The sequence below is a fragment of the Muntiacus reevesi genome, chromosome 18, assembly GCF_963930625.1.
Source record: "Muntiacus reevesi chromosome 18, mMunRee1.1, whole genome shotgun sequence".
Classification (NCBI taxonomy): domain Eukaryota; kingdom Metazoa; phylum Chordata; class Mammalia; order Artiodactyla; family Cervidae; genus Muntiacus; species Muntiacus reevesi.
Window position 1 is genome coordinate 10701092 of NC_089266.1, and position 22042 is coordinate 10723133.

General features: G+C 41.5%; 1 protein-coding gene and 1 non-coding gene across 5 annotated transcripts in view; both read left to right on the forward strand.

Moving 5' to 3' along the window:
* RNF213 (ring finger protein 213) overlaps window positions 1–22042 on the forward strand; it is a 116990-nt gene that overhangs the window by 83456 nt on the left and 11492 nt on the right. For all 4 annotated transcript variants that reach the window (XM_065909811.1, XM_065909812.1, XM_065909813.1 and 1 more), the window contains 17 exons: window positions 985–1191; window positions 1527–1708; window positions 3933–4053; window positions 6589–6689; window positions 6804–6986; window positions 8050–8219; window positions 8316–8415; window positions 11774–11885; window positions 12478–12691; window positions 12937–13127; window positions 13931–14053; window positions 14844–14954; window positions 15931–16170; window positions 16499–16580; window positions 17406–17440; window positions 19216–19310; window positions 21253–21412. In XM_065909811.1, the coding sequence (XP_065765883.1) occupies window positions 985–1191; window positions 1527–1708; window positions 3933–4053; window positions 6589–6689; window positions 6804–6986; window positions 8050–8219; window positions 8316–8415; window positions 11774–11885; window positions 12478–12691; window positions 12937–13127; window positions 13931–14053; window positions 14844–14954; window positions 15931–16170; window positions 16499–16580; window positions 17406–17440; window positions 19216–19310; window positions 21253–21412 (2427 nt within the window). The remainder of the gene's footprint in view (window positions 1–984; window positions 1192–1526; window positions 1709–3932; window positions 4054–6588; window positions 6690–6803; window positions 6987–8049; window positions 8220–8315; window positions 8416–11773; window positions 11886–12477; window positions 12692–12936; window positions 13128–13930; window positions 14054–14843; window positions 14955–15930; window positions 16171–16498; window positions 16581–17405; window positions 17441–19215; window positions 19311–21252; window positions 21413–22042) is intronic.
* TRNAG-CCC (transfer RNA glycine (anticodon CCC)) lies at window positions 15340–15412 on the forward strand. The gene has a single exon. It is a non-coding gene; the product is annotated as a tRNA-Gly (tRNA).

The window sequence follows — 22042 nt, forward strand, 5'->3', positions numbered from 1 at the left end:
TTTTAGTAACAGGAAGAAGACCTCCAATTTCCTGTGATGCTTTCTTTTTAAATGTTTAGTTTTTCTTGAAGAAAACTAGGTAAATATTTAACTGACCCCAGCAAGTTAATAATAAGAGTAACTGAAATTTCAATGGAAATATTGAAGGTTTCAAACTTTAGTACATAAAAACAGAAACTGGCAGGTTTGAGAACATACAACCAGCATGATTAAGGATTAATAAAGTGTTCTTAGGTATCAATAAGAAAATCCCCTAATTTTTAAAAACAAATTAACGTTGTAAGAATGCTAACAGAATAATTGTACAGATGTCCAGAAAACAGAGGAAAATTCTCAGCCTCACTAGTAAATCAACAAGGCATGAACAACTTTCAGCTACCTTCATTTTTGTCCATGTGGCAAAAGTGGTTTTTAAAAAATGACCAGAAGTTCTTCCACTGCCAAAAGTGGTGTGAACAGTGTGGTGGTTTTGTAAACCGTTGGGGTGAATGGAGAACTTCTGAATAAAATCTGAACTGGTGATTTGATCTTGAGAACATTATCAGAGATGTGGACAAATATTTTATTCACAGAAATGTTCTTTTCAGTTCTATTTCTAAAAATGGAAAATTAGGAACAATTTACTTGTCAAAATGTAAGGGTTGGACAAGTTAACGTACAGCCATTTGAACATTGTTATTGTGCAGCCATTAAAAACAATGTTCTTCTGATGTGCTTGTGATAGAGCAATGCTTGTAAAGTAAAGTGGAAAAAGATCAGGAATGCATTGTGACCCTAATTTGGGGACCCCTGGGAGAAGAGGTGTGGATCTAGAAATGTCAAGAAGGGACAACACCAAAAAGTAAATGTGGGATGCTAATAGTGTGCATGGTTTTTCATTTTCTTTTTTGTCACTTTTGAATGGTTCTCATTTTCCTTGAGCAAAATGTAGCTTTTTAAAAGATACTTTCCAAACAATATAATAAAAGCTTTTTTTCTTCCCAGGCTCTGCAGATGGCTCTGCAGTCCTGCGTCAATCAGCTGAATGCAGGAAGGCCAGAGGAAGAGGCCTCCTTACCATCAGTGCACCTCGCCTACCACCATTTCAGAAGCCGGCTGCAGAACTTCTCCAGGATCTTGACCATCCACCCTGCAATTCTACCAAGCCTTACGAAAGGCACACAGAACCACAACTGGGCTGGACGTGAGATGGTATGGCCCCTCTTAGGGATCTCTCATGCCTTTAGCCCGGCTTGGCCTCCTCAAGCGAGTGTGGAGGGAGGGGTGCTCCCACCACCTCCCCGATAAGGGAAAGCTTACGGGCCTTGTTCCAACTGGGAGACATCTTTACCAGCACACACGTCAGTGTGGCTTCTCAGTTAGAATACATCCAACTCATGCCCCCTAGATCCCAAGACAATGAAAGAGGAAGCTCCAAGCCTGGAACACAAGAAAAACACCCAGGACCTCTGACTTAAGGTTTAGAGCAGCCCAATGAGGACCGAGGGACAGACTGCTCAGTCACGGACCTGTTCTGTGCTCCCCAGGGTCTGGATGTGTTGGCAGCAGTGGCCTGTGCTGAAATGCTGACGGAAAACCTCCTGAAGCCCAGTCCCCAAGCTTGGTTACGGACGGTGAAGAATCTTTCCATGCCCCTGGAGCTTCTCTGCTCAGAAGGGTACATGCAGGACTGTGGGATGAAGACCAGAGAGCTCATCAGGGGTGTCAGGTAAGACCCAGGAGGCCCAGGTGCATCACAGAGAGAGGGCAGATGTTCCTATCGCTGGAAGTGGGCCTTTCCTCATCACTCTTTAACATCTGTGGAACCCTACTTAAACGCCAGGCATCTCAATGATCCTAGAAAAACAGAGGCGAGAGCTGAGCCTTCAGGGAGTGCACAGAGTGATGGGGGTGATACGGAGGTGAGCAGATTATTGTGATCCCGACGGCGAAGGAGCAGCTGCAGAGGACCCCAGCAGGGTGACAGAGAAAGGGCGTGCACTCGGGGTAGACTTCCCAGAGGACCAGGCCTGGGCTGGCCTTCAAGGGCGAGGTGGGAGTCAGCAGACATGGGCAGAGGCATCGAACTTGAGTTGTCTGAGCTGAGAGTCCGTGGGGAGGAAGAGAAAGACAGAAGTGGGTAGAGGTCAGGGAGAACATCATAAAGGGCTTCTACCTAATTCACTTACCTTCTCTCCTGCTCCTTTTTTTTCCTCTTTCTTTTTTATTTTTTAAATTATGAAAGTATGATAACACATTTACAGGAGACTTGGAAGATAACCAACAGAGTTACATATAGTTCCACCATATATTACAATTATTTCTTAAGTAGATTAATTAAGATTTAATTGTAGGTTTAATATCAAACTCTCAAAAATTAATAGAATGAATGTACAGAAAAGTAAAAAAAATATAGTAGATCTGAAAAGCACCATGAACCAATTCAACATAATTATTTTTTATAATTTTCACACAACAGTAGGATACAAGTTCTATTCAAATTGCCATATACTGTAAACTAAGAGACATTAGAACATATGCAAGGTGTGAAAGCTTCATGGTCTAAAGGTACTGAAACATGAAAACTGTAAATACCTTTTACCTCTGTGATTATATAAAATAAAAAATAAATATTTTTTTATTTATTCACTTCATACCATTGTTATGATTGGTCAACAGAAAATAATATAGTTCTATATCAGTAAAAGTACCATTTGATAGAAAAACCTGTAATACTTTTTAAAATCCAGAGGCATATCAGAATTATCTTGGAATTTTTTGAAAAATACAAATGCCCATGTTTTGCTTTTTTTCTCCAGAGTTCAGATGTGTTTCCATCTGATTATCCATGCTTAAAAACAATTGGACTATATGATGGTTTTTTTTTTTGTCTAGTTTGTTTCACTTTTTCTATTTCATATTCTGTGCTCCCATTTCATTTAGTTTATGTTTTCCAATTTCTGTCTCTTGTTTATTGTTCTTTCTAAAGCCTTTATCTAGCATAGTAAGAAAGCTTTTGTACATACACAGATATGTATATGTATATATAAACATAGTATATATAATTAAAATATGTATTTTAGAGACATGAATTTTTGCTTAGCAAAAAAAATGTATGACATTTTGATTTCACTAATTTATTTTCACCATAACATTGATATACTTCCATGTATTTTGCATCTAATATTCTTGCTTAAAGATTAGAAAGTTTATTATCTTAGTGAGTTAAATTTTTCTGAATGAAGCTTGAAACTTCTAATCCATTTCTGAGAATATAAAAAAAGACCATGTTGTAAAAAAGAAAAAAAAGCAGGAAATTAAGTTGTGATACAGTATTAACTTAAGTACAGATTTTGTTGAAATTTCACAAAATTTTATGTTAGTATCCATTATTTGTTTTCATATCTTATTCAAGATTCCATATTGTATTCAGTTGCTTCAGCTGCATACAACAAATTCTGAGAAATTCTCTTTTCAATTTTATTATGTTACAGATGTTTTCTAATTTTCCTTGTTATGGCTTCTTGCATACACCTACCATTTAAAAGTGGACATTTAATTTCCAGAGACATGGATTTTTTAAAGTATCTTTGATATTAATTTCTCACTTTGATATTTCTCGTTTAAATCTTTTCTTCTCTGCAATCACCCTCTGTGTTTTTTCAGTCTTCAAGCTTTACTGAGACTTTCAGTAGCTAAGTCAAAGATGTCTGTTAATAAATGTCACATTGCACTTGAAAATATCTGGGTTATTTTCAAATATCTTTTGATATGGATTTCTAACATAATTCCACAGTGATAAGAGAACAGTCTCTCTCTAATTTCAATAGTTTAAGATCTGCTCCTTTTCTTAACTTTCAACTCCTGTGCCTTGAAACTACCTCCCTGCACCTCTGCCTTCTGTCTCAGGTGCTTTTTGTCAGAGCTGAGTGAAGGAACCCCTCTCTTGACAGAACCCACTGGAATCGCATTTTCTCCATCTCGCTCTTTGTGGAGCACGTGCTGCTGGAGACGGAGAGTCAGATTCCTGAGCTGCTCAAGCTGGTGACCGGCTATGTCTCCTTGCTGAATAAGGTGAGCGCAAAGGTTCGGCCTAGCAGGCAGAGGTCTGCCTCTTTGTAAGACGAAGTACAACTGAAGCTTGACCTAACCTCTGTCAGCGAGCTGGTATATTCCCTTTCTGCTCTGACAGCTTTATCTGGTTGTAGTAAGGAAAGTGATTTCATCACATAAGCTGCTCTATTTGCGGCATTTAATGGTTTAATTTTTACCCTCTCCTGAGTGGTAAGTCAAGGTATGTCATTTAGGGTTTCTTGCAGGAAAAGGAACTATCAGTGCAGCAAATCTGCTTGGGAGGACTGAAGGGTGGGCTCCAACCAGGCCTCCAGTGGCCCTAGAAAGACCAGCAGCCTGGCCCACAGCGGGAGCAGCTTGCCACTGCCGTGATCAGGAAGACGGCGGTGTAAGGGAATGCCACTGGACTTGTGGACTTCCAAACACAGTGCTGTTGGTGGGACCAAGGGCACAGGAAGGCCCATGTCTCTGCCCCTCAACACCCTTTATAAAGTTGGTGCCACACAGGATAATACCCCGCAGAAAAAGTGACCGTCCTTTCAGCATCAATGGCCTCTCAGGGCCACTGCCTCTGAACACAGGGAAAACAGCCTCTGCCTACTGGGAACCTCACACAAGCACTGCCAGCAGCTTTGCTGTGTAGCCTTTGACATGTCCTTTTTTAACTAGCATATTTCATGTTCTCAAGGTTTGTCCACATTTGTAGCAGGTGTCAGAATTGCCTTCCTCTTTAAGGCTGAGTAAGATTCCACTCTATGGATAGAGCACATTCTGTTTATCCAGCTCTCTGTTGATGGACACTTGGGTTGTTTCCACCTTTTGGTGACTGAAATAATGCCGCTATGAGCCTGGGTATAGAAGTATCTATTTGAGTCACTACTTTAATTCTTTCGGGTGTGTGCTTAAGAGTAGAATTGCTGGATCACATGGTTATTCCATGTTTGGCATTTTGAGGAATCACCATACTGTTTCCCACAACTGCCACACCATTTTACATTCCCACCAGCAATGACCCAGGGCCTCAATTTCTCCACATCCCTACTAGTACTTGTTATTTTCCATTTTAAAATAATAACCCTCCCAATGGGTATGCAGTGGTATCTCACTGTGGTGTTGGGTTTTTTAATTGGAGTATAATTGCTTGATAATGTTGTTAGTTTCTGCATACAGCAACATGAATCAGCTATATGTATACATGTATCCCTGTTGAGGCTCCCCTCCCCTCATGCCACCCGTCTAGGTCATCACAGAGCACCAACTCAGTGTGGTTTGATTTGTATTTCCCTAGTGACTAGCGATGTTAGTATTTTTTCGTATGCTTATTGCCTGTTTGTATACCTTCTTTGGAAAATATCTATTCAAGTCTGTTGGCCACTTTTGAATATTTTATTTAACAGATCAAATTTAGCAGAGTATTAAAAACTCATAATTTCCAAGTAAGATTAGTCCTGGAATTCAAGGATAGCTCAAAGTTATAAAACCTATAAATGTCATCAGTTACATAACAAATAAAGAAATACACTACAAATGATTATTTCAAAAGGTACAAAAAAAGCTTTTCATAAAATATATAATTTGGTAAAAAGATACTCTTGCTGAATTAGGAATAGAAAGGAAATTTCCTTGAGCAGATAATGTCATGGGTATACATAATATCTATATTATGTTTAAAAACACCTATAACAAGCATCATATCTAACCAGAAAATTCCCTAAGCATACCAATTAAACTCACTATCTTATGTCATTAAAGATATGTCTTTCCTAAGAAACAGTGTTTCTACTTCTAAATGTATACTCTAGGGAATTTTCCTGTTTCCACTCCAACACATGGAAGAATGTTGGGTACAGAAATGTTTGTAATTGCAAGAAATTGGGAACATCCTAAATGTTCATTAACAGGAAAATAGATGACCAGTGTCTTTGTCACCAAGTACTATACAGTAGCAAACATGAATGATATGAACCTACGTTTATCAATGAAAAATGGAAGTTGCCAAGCTTAGGTATAATGTGATGTCCCTAAAACAGAGTTGCATGCATGCATGGGTACAAATCTAGTAGAAGTGGGAATTTAGGAATGTGGTTCCCTGGGCCTGGGAGTAGAAAGGGATATACTTGAAGTCAAAACTATGCCTGTAACATTTGGTTATTCAGAAACTGATAAAGCAAATATTAAAAAAAATGCCAAGATTACTGAAAGCTTGGTGGATACACAGATAGTCACTATATTATCATTTATAGTTTGAAATATAATGGAAAGAGGGGGTAGACCTTTAAAAAAAAAAGTGGAAGAAAGGAAAAATCTAAAGCTGAGAATATCGGTCTTCTCCCCAAAACAGCATAGTCCCATAGGGCATTCCAAGTTAAAGAAATTGCTAAACAAAATTTTAAAAAGCCTTGCACTACAGACAGCAGAGCCTTAACTGTCTAGCTCCGCCAGTGGCAGAGGGCATGCCATGTTTTCTGGCCTGGCTGACCTCTGCTCTCCTTCTCTGCCCCCCACCGCCCTCCTGCCAACGCCTTTCTCCTTCAGTGCCTACTGGAGGACTCTGACATGAAGACCCATAGGCCTTTCATGGCGGTGATGACTACTCTTCGCAAATGTAAGGACCAGGTCAGCGAGAGTTTCACCAGGTGAGATTTTGGATTAGGGATCCGCAAGGTTGAGAATTCGGAAGCTTTTTTTTTTTTTTGCTTCTCATGTCCCTCTTTCCTGCTTTAGAGCTGACCACCCTTCTTGGCTTCTAGGTTTGGGGTTCAGCCGTGCCCCATCTGCCTGGGAGATGCACAGGATCCTGTCTGTCTGCCCTGTGACCATGTTTTCTGCCTGCGCTGCATTGACGTTAACCTCACCCAAGGGCATATGGGTTGCCCCTTGTGTTTAACCGACTTACCAGACAGATACTCTGCAGCTGTGTCCCAGGAGCACAGGTAAAACAGCCTTTCTCTTGAGAAAGCTTCCACCTTTTTCTTCCTTTTCTGCAAATACAGTATTCAAAAATATAAGTATTGGGCTTCCCTGGTGGCTCAGTGGTAAAGAATCCACCTGCCAATGCTAGAGACATGGGTTCGGTCCCTGATCCGAGAAGATCCCACATGTGGCGGAGCAAATCAGCCTGTGCACCACAGTTATAGAGCCTGTGCTCTAGAGCCTGTGAACCCCGACTATGGAGCCCATGTACCGCAATTCTGAAGCCCAGGCACCCTAGAGTCTGTGCTCCGCAACTAGAGAAGCTACCATAATGAGAAGCCTGAGCAGTGCAACTAGAGAGTAGCCCCTGCTTACCCCAACTAGAGGGAAAGTCTGCACAGCAATGCCCAGCACTGCCAACAATAAGCAAAATTATTTTTAAAATATACTATTGACCTTAGAAAGCCTCATAGAAAAGTGTCCTAACAAAGACAACTAATTATTTATGTACCTTTATAAACACCTAGTGTCTGAAAATTATCCTTTTCCCAAGACATGCATGTGTACAGAAGAGGGAGATTGAAAAATTAGAGGAAAAAACCCAGAAAGTTGTAAACTAAGTAAAGCCATCACAAGTACCCAAAGAATTTAGATGCAACTGGCTTATCCTCTTGATGTGTAAATGCCATCCATGTTCTATGATTTGAGGATAAAGCTAACTCTTGTCTGGCTAAGTGCCTTCAGGGCACTGATTAAAATAGCCCAAGCAGTGGTTTTCTTCCCTTCTGATGCCTTCTAAAAGTGGGGCACAAGACAAGTCTAGTGGATGGGAGCTTTGAGAAACTCTTGGGATATAAAGGATATTACTAGATGATCCAAATGATCCAAGTCTTTCTCAAAAGACCCAAGTGTACGTACTGTCTGTTGCAGATTTTGGACACTGATTCTAATCAATATGTGGAGATACTTGCATCTTTTAATTAAAAAAAAAAAAAGTTATCCAAATCCCAAAGCACTCTATAGGGAGGGATTCTGGAACACAGGTTATAAGACTTTTAACTGTGGTTTTTAACCATTCCCAAGGGAGGCCATTGAGAAACATGCCCGCTTCCGGCAGATGTGCAATAGTTTCTTCGTGGACCTGGTTTCTACCATGTGCTTCAAAGACAATTCTCCACCTCAGAAGGAAGTGGTCAAAGACCTGCTATCCTTACTCTTTGTAGAGAAGGAGCTCCTTCGAGAGGCTCCCCAACGTGAGTGGCTGTCTTCCAATAGAGTTAAAAATTCAGTTCTTCATCTCACTTTTTATGTCTGATGTGAACAATGATCTGCCTTTCTCCTGGTTTTAGGATGCCGTGAACACACAAAGTCTCTTTCTCCTTTTGATGATGTCGTGGATAAGACCCCCGTGATCCGCTCAGTGGTACTGAAACTGCTTTTAAAATACAGGTGAGCACCACGAACATGGAGTTGCCTCTGAAACACCTTGACTTCTTTTTTTTTCTTCTCATGGCTTTTTCATTGCTGCAAAGCATTCTTTGCAGAACTGGTAGCTAGCTCAGTATCTGGGAAAGCTTCTTTAGCAAGAGACGCCCTGGTTCGTTTATCTGTGTGGGTTGTATCCTTGGCATATTACATGCTGGCCATGAGTTCAGTATGGCCACAAGCACGTGTTTAGGAAGAAGAAGACAGATTTGGGGGAAGGGCACAGAGTGCTGCGAGACATGTGGGTGCAGGAAGTCGGAAGTCAGGAATCTGCAGTTCTCATCTCAGTTCCACAGCTACAAAGTTTTGTGGTTTTTTGGACCATAACTTAGAATCTACACTCACCCTCCTTGCACTTGATGTTGTCTAAGTTTTGCTGCTCTTAGGTTTCTCCGATTCTATAAATGAAGAGGGAAGCCCATATGGCGCCTCAGCTCAATGGGTTTGTCGAATTATGCTATTTTTAAAAATTCTTAGAAAGGTGATCTGTATTCAGAAGATGTCTTTTGGAATATACTCTGTTTCTCAACCTGTATCCTACCTGAGAGAGTTCACCTTGAGGTGATGGCAAAATCAAGATGCTATGGGAAAAGTACCAACATTCACAACTACTTCCAATTTAAATGTCCGAAATGTGACTAAAGATAGAGATTAGATTTATGTTTAAAACAGGGATCCACTGCAGTCTTGTCTACAGACATTTTATTTTGGTGCCTCTCCCCTCCCCCATTATTTATGAGATAGCCATTTCAAACAGAATTTTCAAATAAAATACTCTTAAAATACATTTCTTGCTATACCCGAAAATGGCTCTTAAGGCATATATAGACACAGTTGCCTTGAGATATGAAAAGGGCCTCTTGCTATTCTGTGATTTTCATTAATTTTGGTAAATGTGTGAAATCTGTATTCATGTGAATCTCCTTGCTTAGAGAAAGGGAAAAGTGTCATTGACATGTATATCTCTTGACATAAAATATAGACACATTAATATGAGTCCAAAGTATACTCAAAGGTAAATGCTTTGTTCTGGAATATTTAGAGTAAACTTTACAGAACTGATTTTGAAATAAAAATCTTGAGACATAAACACGGTTTAAAAATATGAATGATCATTCCCTGGGTTGAAAAATACTTGTTTCTGTCTTTGCTTTTTGTGGTTCATGTACTTTTGTGTGTTAAGAATGAATCAGACTGAACTTAAATACTTTATGGAAATGTAGGCACCTGCTGTCTGGGCAGACCCGTGCATGGGACAGTGTTGACCAGACTGCAAATAACACTAAGATGGCATCTGACTTTTTCAACTTGTTTGCACTGATGTTACTAAAGTGATGAAAGGTAAAGCTGCTAGCATCTTAGCATGAGAAAGACCCTGGTAGTGGCCATTATTTCTGTCACCACCATGCACATGTAATTTTTTAAAATGCCAGTTTCACGTAATGTCCTTGATGAAGCTATAAAAATTATTAATTCTACTAAATTCCCACTCTTAAGGATATGACTGGTAATGTTACTATAATGAGAGATACACACAAAGCCTCCAGCAGCACACCAAGATACAAGGTTGTCTCAGGGAAAACCACTCCTGCAGTTTTTGAGTTACGTCCTGATCTGGCTGATTTTTTTTGTGAAATATCACTTGTACTTGAAGGAATGGCTGACAAATGACACTGAAACCTGGGCAGTTAGTTGCCAGGCGTTTCCCTGAAAAAAAGTGAGGTGAACCTATCACAAACCGAGAGTTTTGTTGCTAATTATAAAATTCAAGCTTTTAAGCAGATATTTAAAGGTTTGGAGGAAATCCCTGGGGATCCAGTGGTTAGGACTGCAGACTTTCATTGCCAAAGATCCGGGTTCAATCCCTGGTCCGGTAATTAAGATCCTTCAAGTCTCAGCATGGCTAAATTAAAAAACAATAAAATAAAATGTTGGAAAACTTGTATCCTCCACTGTGAACCTGTCAGCTTTCTAATACAAGCTTTTTGATAACATGGGTGGTGATATTAATGAATGTGAGCTTTTGTAAAATATACAATAAAAATGTGTCAATGTTTGCAAAATTTGCACAGCTCAGCAAACCAGTATTTATGAAGGAACTGGTTCTTAATGTCACAGAATTGTGCATTGATCAAAAAGAAATCTATCTGATTGCAAGGCAGAACATTTGATTTTAATGTAAATAACTCTGAAAAGTACATTGATAAGGTTCCAGATTGCACATTGAAACTGACCTTTAGAAATTATTGTCTATCATTTTTGGTGTAGCATCAAAAGAGAGTATCCATATTTACCTGAAAAGACTAGTAAAACATTTCTCCCGTTTCCAACTACAGAATGTATGAGACCAGATTTTGCTCATATAATATAGTGCAACCAACTAGAAGCAGAAGCAGATTTGAGAATCCAGTGAACTTCTGTTAAGCCAGGCATTAAAAAGATTTCTAGGATCGAAAAACAATGCCCTTCTAACTAATGAAATTTTATCTTGGAAAATATTTTTTTAAATATTATTTATGTTAATATGTGATGAGTTTAGTATGGTTATTTTAAATGATGGATATTGATACATATTTTCAATTTTTCTTAGTTTTAATTTCTATTATGGTAAATATCAGAAGATATGACCAATAGAAGCAAAAGCTCTTTGTGGTTCTCATTAATTTTCAAGTCTGTGAAGGAGTCCTGGAGCCAGAAGTTTGAGAACAGCTGGTATAAAATTGTTATTGTATAGTCACTAAGTCATGTCTGACTCTTTAGCAACCCCATGGACTATAGCCTGCCAGGCTGCTCTGTCCATGGGATTCTCCAGGCAAAAATACTGGAGTGGGTTGCTGTTTCTTCCTCCAGGGGATCTTCCTGACCCAGGGATCAAACCCGAGTCTCCTGCATCAGCAGGCGGATTCTTTACCACTGAACCACCTGGGAAGCCCATGTAAAATATGGAATTTTATATTCCTCCCAGTTGGTGCTAAAATATTCTTCATAAAATCATGTTATAAACTATATAAACACAGCTATGTATGTGAGAAAGTGGAAGTGTTAGTTGCTCAGTAGTGTCTGACACTTTGTGACCCCATGGACTGTATGTAGTCTGCCAGGCTCCTCTGTCCATGGAATTCTCCATGCAAGAATCCTGGAGTGAGTTGCCATTCTGTTCTCCAGGGGATCTTCCCAGCTACGTATGTACGTATATATATAAGTATACAGGAAGCAGGAAATGAATAATAGGCAAATAGATACTTCAAACCTTTGTTTTGACAAAATGGGTTTCCAGACCTTAGCTAACCAGGTGTATATAATATTTTTTCTCCTTCCCTAGCTTCTGTGACGTGAAAGAGCATATTCAGAGTTATTTGTCCGAGTTAGAAAAGAAACCATTCCTGGCTGAAGATAAAACCGAACTGTACATGCTCTTTAGCAACTGCCTGGAGGTAAGCTGACTATCACCTCACTACATTTCTTTTGCAGGCTCTCAGAACCACATGGTTTATGCAGTGGAATAGTGTTTTTCTGAAAATTTACAGAATATAATTTATGTGGTGACATTAACAGATGCTGTACTCCATTTAGGGGGAAAAATGTTTCAGAAACATTACTTCTGTCCTCAGAAATTGCATATGTTGGCATTATGTACATGTGCATGAGGGGGAAAAAGGCATTGAAGAATATGCCACCAAAGTTGATGATGCCTCTCTGCGGGTGCTGAGGTTGTGAATACTTCTAATTTTTATTCTCTTTGTGTTTGTGTTTCTCCCAAAAATCTTACAATGCATATGAAAAGTTAGATTAGGTTAAAAAAATTTTTTTCATTATACCTTTTATTTTTTTCCCTCCTTCTGTTCCCTAAAATAAAAATAAAAAGAGGTGTTAGTTTTTCATGATTCACAAAATATCCACTCAAACCTACAACACTGTTCTTTATCCTTATTATACTGTCCATGACCACACTGGTGAAATTTGAAAGATGGGGTCTTGTAAATCAAAAAGAATAATATCCTTTCTTTCTGGTTCTATGTTCCCTAGGATTCAATACATGAGAAGAATAATGCTTTCTTCATAAGGGATGAATTGAAATACCTGCGAGAGGAAGGCCAGTTCCTTACGACATACCAGCCAGTGGGGTGCAGCCGATGGTCTGCTGGTGAGGCCTCAGTGGAGCACCTACAGAAGATGGCCCGCATCCGCCTCTGTCTTGACAAGGCATCTGAGATCCTCGCCGAGTTTCAGGATGGCTCAGGCAGGTCTTCTTCCCAACCTTTCTTGAGCACAGGCTGGGAGCCCCCATGATTTAGAAATTCAGGAAGTGTGGGAAGCTGGTTCTCAGGATAATACTGGTCTGTACCATGTCCCCTTTCTTCTAGATTAGTTCTCTCAGTGTGAATTCCCAAAGGGTAGGTGCAGAGCTTTTACTAGCCTCTGTTGCAGAGAGTTAACTGACAGGTACCCTCAGCCATCACTTGGCCTTTCTCATTGGCTCTGCAGAGATGGTGGAGGAGAAGCATCGCTACCTGCAGCAGGTGAAGCACTTCTGTGCCCGGGTCCAGAATGACTGGTACCGAGTGTACCTGGTGAGGAAGCTCACCAGCCAGCAGGGGATGGCGTTTGTGCAGAGCCTCTCCAAAGAGGGCCATCCGGCCCGCTGGGTGTTTCCTAAGGAAGTCCTCGCACAGCAGGTGAGAAGGGCAGTCCGGCAGCCCCAGTGCTGTCTCAGTTCCCCTGTCCCACCCACCCCAGGAGGAGGGCTGCTGCTCCTCCATCCCTCCCTGCCTTTCTCCCACATCCATCCGGGAAAATGCTTGCGTCTGGTCTGGTCTGGTCCCCCGTCCGGATTTCAGTTGACCCAGCTTGTGATCACAGTTATCTGCCTAGGGGAAAGGTGTGTCTGTGTTTGTTTCTGGTTGGTCATCTACCTGCAAAGCATATGTAGGCATCACTTCTGATTGAGTTCAACACAGGAAAAGCAAAAGAATGATTCTGTGGCTTCGGCCTTTAGCAAATTAAAAGTCCTGTAAAATAAGCCCTTTTATCCTCAGCAGGCAAGACAGGAAAGGACTCAGGATGACAGAGTTGCAGTCAGCTTGGCTTCAGGACTACTCAGGTGTCCTAAGCCCAGAAATGAATGAATTTGCACTGTCCTGGGGTTACAAAAATGGCACTAAAAATCCTGGCTTATTTTTCCTCCCAACTGGAACTTAGGCCTGACTCGTAAGTCCTTTGGTGCTCTACTCCGAGTTCATATGGCAAGTAGTTCCAGTATCACCTCCCCTAGATTTCCGCCCACTCTTCATCCAGTGAGGAGGAGGTGCTTCCCAAACAGCAGTGAGCTGTCATGCCTCAGTCTACCCTGGAAACCTGGTTCAACTGCCCTTAAGCCTTCAGTGATTGCCTGGTTCCTTTCCCTATCAAGAACGTTCTTTGGTCAATATTTCCCAGACTGTACCCACGGTGGTTAACCCCTGTGTTCTTGGGGTTGCAGAGGGATCATCCAGGCCAGATGGATCGGTATCTGGTGCATGGAAACGACTACAAGGCTGTCCGAGATGCAGTGGGCAAGGCCATTCTGGAATCCAAGCCCCTGGCTGTTGAGACGGCTCTGGAGGTAGGCCAGACTGGCGGCTGCTCTGTGTACACAGTGGCCCCTCACAGCCTAAGTCTTGTCTTGTTAGGGTCAAATGATGCAATGGGAGACGCCCCACAGGGTGACATGCTGCCTTGGAAGTCCTATGTCCATGGCCTCGTGAGCTCGCCTGGCAAACAGGGGAGCGACAGCGGTTGATTTGGGTTGCTGGGTTTGTGAGAGGCCACCAGCAGCTCCTTTCTGATTTATGTAGGTCCATTATTTTCTTTGAGACCCTGCTGAAAAGCCGCTTCCTCCAGGATCCCTCTGCTCTGAGATACGATGGCACGCGAAGCAAAACCTCATAATTCCCATAGAGACATATGCACGTGTTTATTTTAATAGATGCAGGCATTTAAAAATACAATCTTTAAATTGTTACATTCTTATTTTCTTTCCGAGTCCTTATTTACCTTGGCGCTTTGCTGGAAAAAGAGGAATAAATATTTTAGTTCAGCAAAAGTTCCCTAAAGGGACCAGGGAAGTAGTCAGAAAGAGAACAGCTAGTGATCCCTGTTACTTCTGCTGTAAGCTGTTTAATAAATATGCATTGCATTTAATATGAGAATGGTTTTGAAGAGTTGTTTTCTGGAAGATGGTCCTGAGGTGCAGGGTTCCAGGTGCCTATGGTATTAGGAAAGGCTCCCTCATCCTCTCCAAGGCTTTAGTACTGATCTCATTCTTTATTCACATACAGATCACATGAGATTCTGGCCCTGAGCTATATCTGTATAACTTTTAAAAGTCTCTCTTGATGTCCTTGCTTTTTCAGGATTGTAGGAGCTCTGCAACTCAGAAGGCTGTCTACCTACTGTTAGCACTTTTTAGAGAGGTCACCACTTTGTACAGATCAGACAATGCAGACCTCCATCCTAAGCCACAGGTGAGTATCAGCCTCCAGGGCTGTGTTCATAGTCTCACGATTTGAAGGGACTTTTTGAATAGAGGTAAAATTCACAGACACCGGGACTGCCCTGGTAGTCCACTGGCTAAGATTCCATGCTCATGATGCAGGGGGCCCAGGTTTAATCTCTGGTGAGGGAAATAGATCCCACATATCACAACTAAGACTGGATGGAACCAAATAAATAAATAAATAAATATTTATTTATTTAAAAAGAAAGTCATGAACACCAATTATGCTCATAATTTTTAAAAATCTTGGATAGAGGGTTTCTGCATTCTTATGAAGAGGAACTACTTTCTGTTTCACCCAAAGTTTTTAGAGTAACAGTTAAAACTAAAGTCAAAACAATAATTTATGGACTTCCCTGGTGGTCTAGTGGCTAAGACTCTGCACTCCCAATGCAAGGGGCCTGGGTTCAATCCCTGGTCAGGGAACTAGATCCCATATGCCACAACTACAACCCATTGAAGCCAGATAAATTTAAAATAAATAAATAAAAATAAAGTTCTCTCGAAAAAGAACATGCAGTAATGTTTTCCAAAACAGAATGATCAAAACTAGTGCTTGATATGTGGTTTCTGTGTTTGTAGAGGAGATGTCTCTGGATCATTCCCCCTCAGGCAGCAATCATTTAGCCATTCTAACCTTGATTTAAAAGTTTTTCAATGCAACTAACTTTATTTGTTAATTTATTTATTTATGGCTGCACCCTGTGTCTTGAGGGATCTCAGTTCCCCAACTAGGGATTGGCCCTCGGGTCCTCAGCAGTGGAAGTGGCAGTCCTAACACTGGACCACCAGAGAATTCCTCTTAAGGAGATATTTGATAAGTTTTGGGGATCAAAAGGCATGACTAACATAAGAGAAAACCTTTGTTTTTTCTTCTGCTGTTCATATAATATTTTTTTCCATATAATATTTTACTTGATATATTTTAATTTCTTTCCTGTCAGCAATGTGAGGCTATGGAGAAATTCATTGAGAAAAGCATGACCTTGCCTCCTGATATCAGACCTTTTGCAATATCCCTTGTGAATAATGAACTACCCCTGCTGAGGACAGGTCCTGGGGTCAGCAACCTGGAAGAGACAGTAATAGAAATGGCTGTTCATGCTGCAACCGTCCTTCTCTGTGGACAAAGCCAAGTCTTAGGACCCCTGAAGAATTTGGCCTTCTTCCCACACCTCATGGTGGTAAGACTGGGATATGATTTCTTTTGCATTCACAGAGAAAACTTTAGAGACCCAGCCAGTACCTCAGAAACCACTGAACCTGTTTATCTTGTAGGTTTGCCATCGTCCTCTTTCTCGCTTGATGCTTTAGTCCACAGTCATGGTGAAAAACTTGCCTTGCCCTTTGTCATTTCATAGAGGGCTGTTCTGTATTCTTCATAGAGAGGTTTTGGGATCGAGAAGAAAGAAAACAAAGGTCACGTTCCTACTCAAGGCCTGTTGCTGAGCAGCGACAGCGAATCGATGTGTTCACTAAGCTAAAGCCAGCTCTGCTTTTTTGGCTTTTCAGAATGCCTTTCTTCCAACGATGCCTGAAGACTTGCTGGCTCAAGCTAGGAATTGGAAGGGTCTGGAACGAGTCCACTGGTACAGTAAGTGCTGGCCTGTGGTGGAATCCCACTCCTGAGCTCTGAATAGCAACCTAAAACTACAGGAAACATTGGTATAGAATTGGGGTACATGGGTTTGTGCCTGAAGGGTCCAAGGTGCCTGCCTCCTCCTGCCATGGGTGCCTTTGCAGAACACGAACAGTTTTCGGGAATTGGTACCTGCTGACTGTGGATGATCCAGATCATTCTTTTTCTCAGTCCCAGGGAAAGGGTCCTCTCAGATGCACTTCTGTTTCCTGGAATATGCCCTTTGGGGGAGAATGGGGCACTGGGAACCACATCAGAAGCTCAGTCTAGGGCTAGCTCACAATACAACCAAGGTTTTGATCCAAAGATAGTTCTTTTAGAAATATAGGACTGAGGGAGGAAATAATATAACCCATGACCTGATGTAAATTTTGCCATTGTCTTGAGTAGATAATCTTTTAAAAGTAGTTTTAAAAGTTGTTATAAAACCTGCTCACAGCAAAAAGAAAAAAAAAATCAAAGAGAATAAATAGGAGGGTATAAAATATCATCCATTTTGCCTCCCAAAATAGCCCCTGGTATGAGCCTGTAATCTAGTTTCTCTTTGCTTTGTGAAATTAAACGCAGACACTATTTTTCACAGATACAATTTGAGCTCCTGGTATGTGTCAAATATCTATTAGTAAACCAGCAGAGTTTAAGATTTCTGGTAACATGCTCGGGACATCAGTCCACGTCATTATTTGGATAGACCAGAAAGCAGGGAGTTAGGCTTCCCGTTTAATGGTGGGTCATTAGGCAAAGCCTCGCCAGCCAACGTGTGTCCTGTTCTTTCGACAGCATGTCCCAGTGGTCACGTGTGCGCTGTAGGAGAGGTGAGTCTGGTATTTGGGATAGGGTTTGTGGGGGTTCAGAATGTGTGTCCCTCCTCCAGGTCCGAGGAGGGGGCCCATGAGGGAGGAGGATAAAGAGAGACTGGACCTTTGGGGAGAACACAGACTCGTTTTGACAGCTGTTCTATGGGGCTTCCCTCAGCTCAGCTGGTAAAGAATCCGCCTGCAATGCAGGAGACCCCAGATCAATTCCTGGGCTGAAAAGCTCCACTGGAGAAGGGATAGGCTACCCTCTCCAATATTCTTGGGCTTCCCTTGTGGCTCAGCTGGTGAAGAATCTGCCCGCAACGCAGGAGACCTGGCTTTGATCCCTGGGTTGGAAACATCCCCTAGAGAAGGGAAGGGCTACCCACTGCAGTATTCTGGTGCAGTCCATGGGGTTGCAAAGAGTCAGACATGGCTGAGTGACTTTCACTTAAACGTCCAAATGGTATGAAGGTTTTCCAGCCTGGGTTTCTTGACCTCAGCCCTGTGGACATAAGGCCTTATTGTGGGGCTGGCCTGGGCATTCTTGCAGGTTTACAAGCATTCCTGGCCTCAGCTCACCAGATGGCAGTAGTATCCTGTCTCGCGCAGTGTGACAAATAAAACTGCCTCCAGATGTTGCTCAAGGTCCCCTGCAAGACAAAACTGCAGGGCGGGAACCATGCTGGCAGTCCTTCCTGGCCACTGCAGTACGGAATCAGTGACTCAGGTCTTTATGTGATGACAAGGTGTTGACTAGACTGTAGGCTGGATTACTTGCCCAGCAAGGAGATAGGGTCTAGACACCAAAGGATAGGAAAAGGAGATGTGCGCCTTGTAAGCCTGTGAGGGGAAGATGCCTGTATTGTTCATCTCTGAATCCCAAAGCATCTAGCCAGGGCCATTCATAGTGTCATCTCTACCTGCTCAGAACAGGCTATTGAATTGAAACAGACAAATGTTATTTAATACAGTAAATAAGCAGCATGGAGGATAAACCTGAGACATGCTTCGCACCTTATATTTCTGAGCTTCTCACTTCATTGTCCATGAAATGGGATTAAAATAGATTCTTCCTAAGACTGCTCCCAGTACTGAAATTCTGTGGTCCAGGAATCTGAGACTGGTTTGGTTAGTTAGAGACCATTAGTGTATTTATAGTAGCACACAATCTGATTTTGAAAAATGAACCTTTGGAAGTAGTAAATCATATGGTGACATTGTTTAAAAATAAAAAAGTCTAAATGGCATTAAGGAATGCTATTAAGGAAATGCCATTTAAGGAAATCAGTTTGGAAGCTACTGTAGTATTCCTGGTGTTAGATAATGAAGCATTAAACTTGTAGGAGAAAGAATGGAAAACAATGATGAATGTGAAAATAAAAGATTGAGTTTTATATATTTATCTATAAAGTGACTGGGAATAAAACTTAATAGCCTCTATTTTTAAAAACGTCTATATTTGCCCCCACACAACATAGTTGGCTGAAGAAGGAAATGGCAACCCACTTCAGTATTCTTGCCTGGAGAGTCCCCTGGACAGAGGAGCCTGGTGGGTATAGTCCATGGGGTCTCAAAGAGATGGACACGACAGAGCGACTAACACACACACACACAACACAGTTGCCATGGAGTGCCTGCCCTGTCTCCCAGGGCTCTTGCAACCCCACCTGACATATGCATACACCGAAGGAAGCAATCCTAGTGGCATCTACTACCTGCTGTGCTAAGTATGTGCTCATACTTCGGGATTTGTCCAAACTGATCTGGGGGCACATTTGTATTTCTGCTAGTGTGGCAAGCCGATGGAACAGAGCTTTTGTATTGACTGTCATGCTCCAATTGGAGGGATTAATCACATACCGAAGGAGGGATTTCATGTTATCAAGTATGTAATTTTCTATTTCCTTTCTAAATAATCGAGTCATGTACTTTGCGGCTGTTTCTATTCCAACTGATAAATCAATACTAAATATATTATCAATTACAATAGTACATTTGGATCTGGGTCATGTTGGATATCAATGCCAAGGTCTCTGTGGCCATTCAGTAGTGAGGCATTTGATCTGTCACTGGCTAAATGGGCTTTTAATGCAAAAACAGACCATACCTTAATACTTATTAATATCTTCCAGTTGAACCTTGGTTACAACCCCTGTAGAAATTGCTTGACATAAACAAGGTGACCAAATTCAGAGGGAAGTTTAAATCTGTCACTTACAAACTCTTAGCTTACTTTTTTTTTCTTTTGCGAAAAATAGGGGAGACCTAGTCAATCTTATCAAATACTTCAGAGTCCAGTTAAAAGTCTGATCTCATAATCCCACAGTTGCTCATTAGACAAGTATGGTTGTAAATGCTCCCTTAATAGGAGGTGTGACCTCTCTACATTGATCTTATAGTCTAGCTCTTTTGGTGCTGTTACAGTTTAAAATATTCTAACCTGTTATCTCCATAAACTATTAGAATGTCCTAGAATCTCCAGTATCATTTCAACTGAACATAGCCATCACACTGCACCTCCCATCTGGGTGTGATGCCAAATCCTTTGTAGAGATTGGATCCTAGTTTTTAATGTGGGAGAAGGAGACCAGTGTGTATATATTTCCATGTTAATGTCAGCTACTCCAGATTCTGTCCTTTGCCTGCCTGCCGCTCTCCCACTGATTCAGGGCAAGAAGCAGGTCCAGACCACCATCCTGACATATGGCCCCAGGAATAGCACAAACAGTCACTTTTGTTTTGATAATGATTTTATTTCACTATCATTATTTATTTGCATTTATTTTTTGCAGCATTTATTCCCATACCTTAAGTTTTTGTTTCTTCAGGTTCTTCTGGGATATCTTTTTCTTCTGTGCAACCCCCTCTTCTGGTTTAGGAACAGTCTGTTCTTTTTCAGAAAGAATCATCTCAGTGTGGCGGGAAGAGCTCATGGAGGGGTTGATCCAACCCTGAGCTCTGTTAAGTCCTGTGCCGCATTTGGGAGTTTTGTTCACCTGGCTGTGCTCAATAAGCAAGATAATCTATATCTAAGTCCTTCAGTTCAGCATCACTTTCTGCAATACGTGCAGTAAAGATTCAGCACTGATTTTGGGCCACCAACCCTGCCTTCAGCCCCAGTTTGTCCTGTGCACACCGACCAGCTCCCCCACTGTAGCCGGGGGATGGCACACACTGCTTCTGTAAAGTGACGTCCTCAGATACTTGGTGGCTTTTCGGATACGCATCCCCTCAATGGTCGGGGCGGTTCACCAATGTTCTTAAAGTGAATCTTGACTTGCATGATTTTGTGGGGTTTTCTGGGTCAAGTGAATGCTGAACTAATGTTAGAGGTCACCTCAAGGCTGCTTATCAGAAAGGCTTGTTTTATTTTTTTTTACTGAAGTTGATGTACAATACTATATAAATTACAGGTGTGCAGTATTGTAATTCACAATTTTAAAGGCTATATTCCATTTATAGTTATAAAATATTGGCTATATTGCCTGTGTTGTACAATATATCCTTGTAGCTTATTTTATACATAATAGTTTGTACCTCAAACCCCCTACCATTATGTTGCCCCTCTCCCCCACCCCCACCCCCCACCCCTGCTAGTCTCACAAACACTTTACAGTGTTGTGGAATTTTGGTCAGCCAGAAGGGCCTGTCTATAAAGAAAAAGCCTCAGAAAAGTGGTCTAGGCTTAAAAGAATAAATAAATTTCAGCATCATATTCTTCAAAACCGTGAACCTAGTCTCTAGGTCCTAAGACTCTGAAGTGTGCCCCCAGAGCAGAAGAAATGGTCTTCTTCAGCCTTCACCCTGTCTCCTCTTGTCCTTTCCAGTGACACCACGGACAGAACTCAAACTGGCCATGTGCTGGGAAGCCCACCACCCAGAGGTGTGGCCGTGGTATCTGACCGAGAGTTGTCCCCCGTGGTCTTCCTTCTCATCCGGCTACTCACTCATTTGGCGATGCTTCTGGGAGCCACCCAGAGTCCCCAGGTAGCGCACTGTACTGCCCAATCGTGTACTGGTTTCTATGGTAGTTTTTCATAGTGAATCCTTTCGTCTAAAAAACCCTACCCAGTTCCTGGGAAGGCCCTGCAGGGTCCTGCTTGGTTTCATTGTGGCTAACCCTGTTCTGCTCGAGTTCTCTGATTTTGCCCCTTGAAGCACAGGACTGCTTCCTGTGTTTGCATGCTGTGAAGTTTGTGTGTTGTGCCCTTACTGACATCAGAAGCAGAAACTACTTAGGGAGTGTGGGGAAGATCTGAATGCAGAAGTACTTGGATAAGGGGATAGACAGGTCAATGAATTTGTCCACTCTTTCCTTTCAGAGAGTATGAATGTATTGCTTCTCTGATAACTAAGTATCCTTTCCCAGTAGAAACAACTTTCTTACTCCTCTTTGAAGTTCCAATTTGTGGTTCCCAGGGTTCTCATGAATTAGTAATTGTATTGGCAGTAGTAACAAATGAAGAATGCTATAGAATATAAAACAAATCTTATTAACCTACATTTGTGCATGTAGGTCTTAGATGAAACATATTGAAGCCTGATACCAATTCTTTTGACAATTAGATGGATAATCGAACATTAGAATTACAACTTTATATAAAAATATTTTAAAAG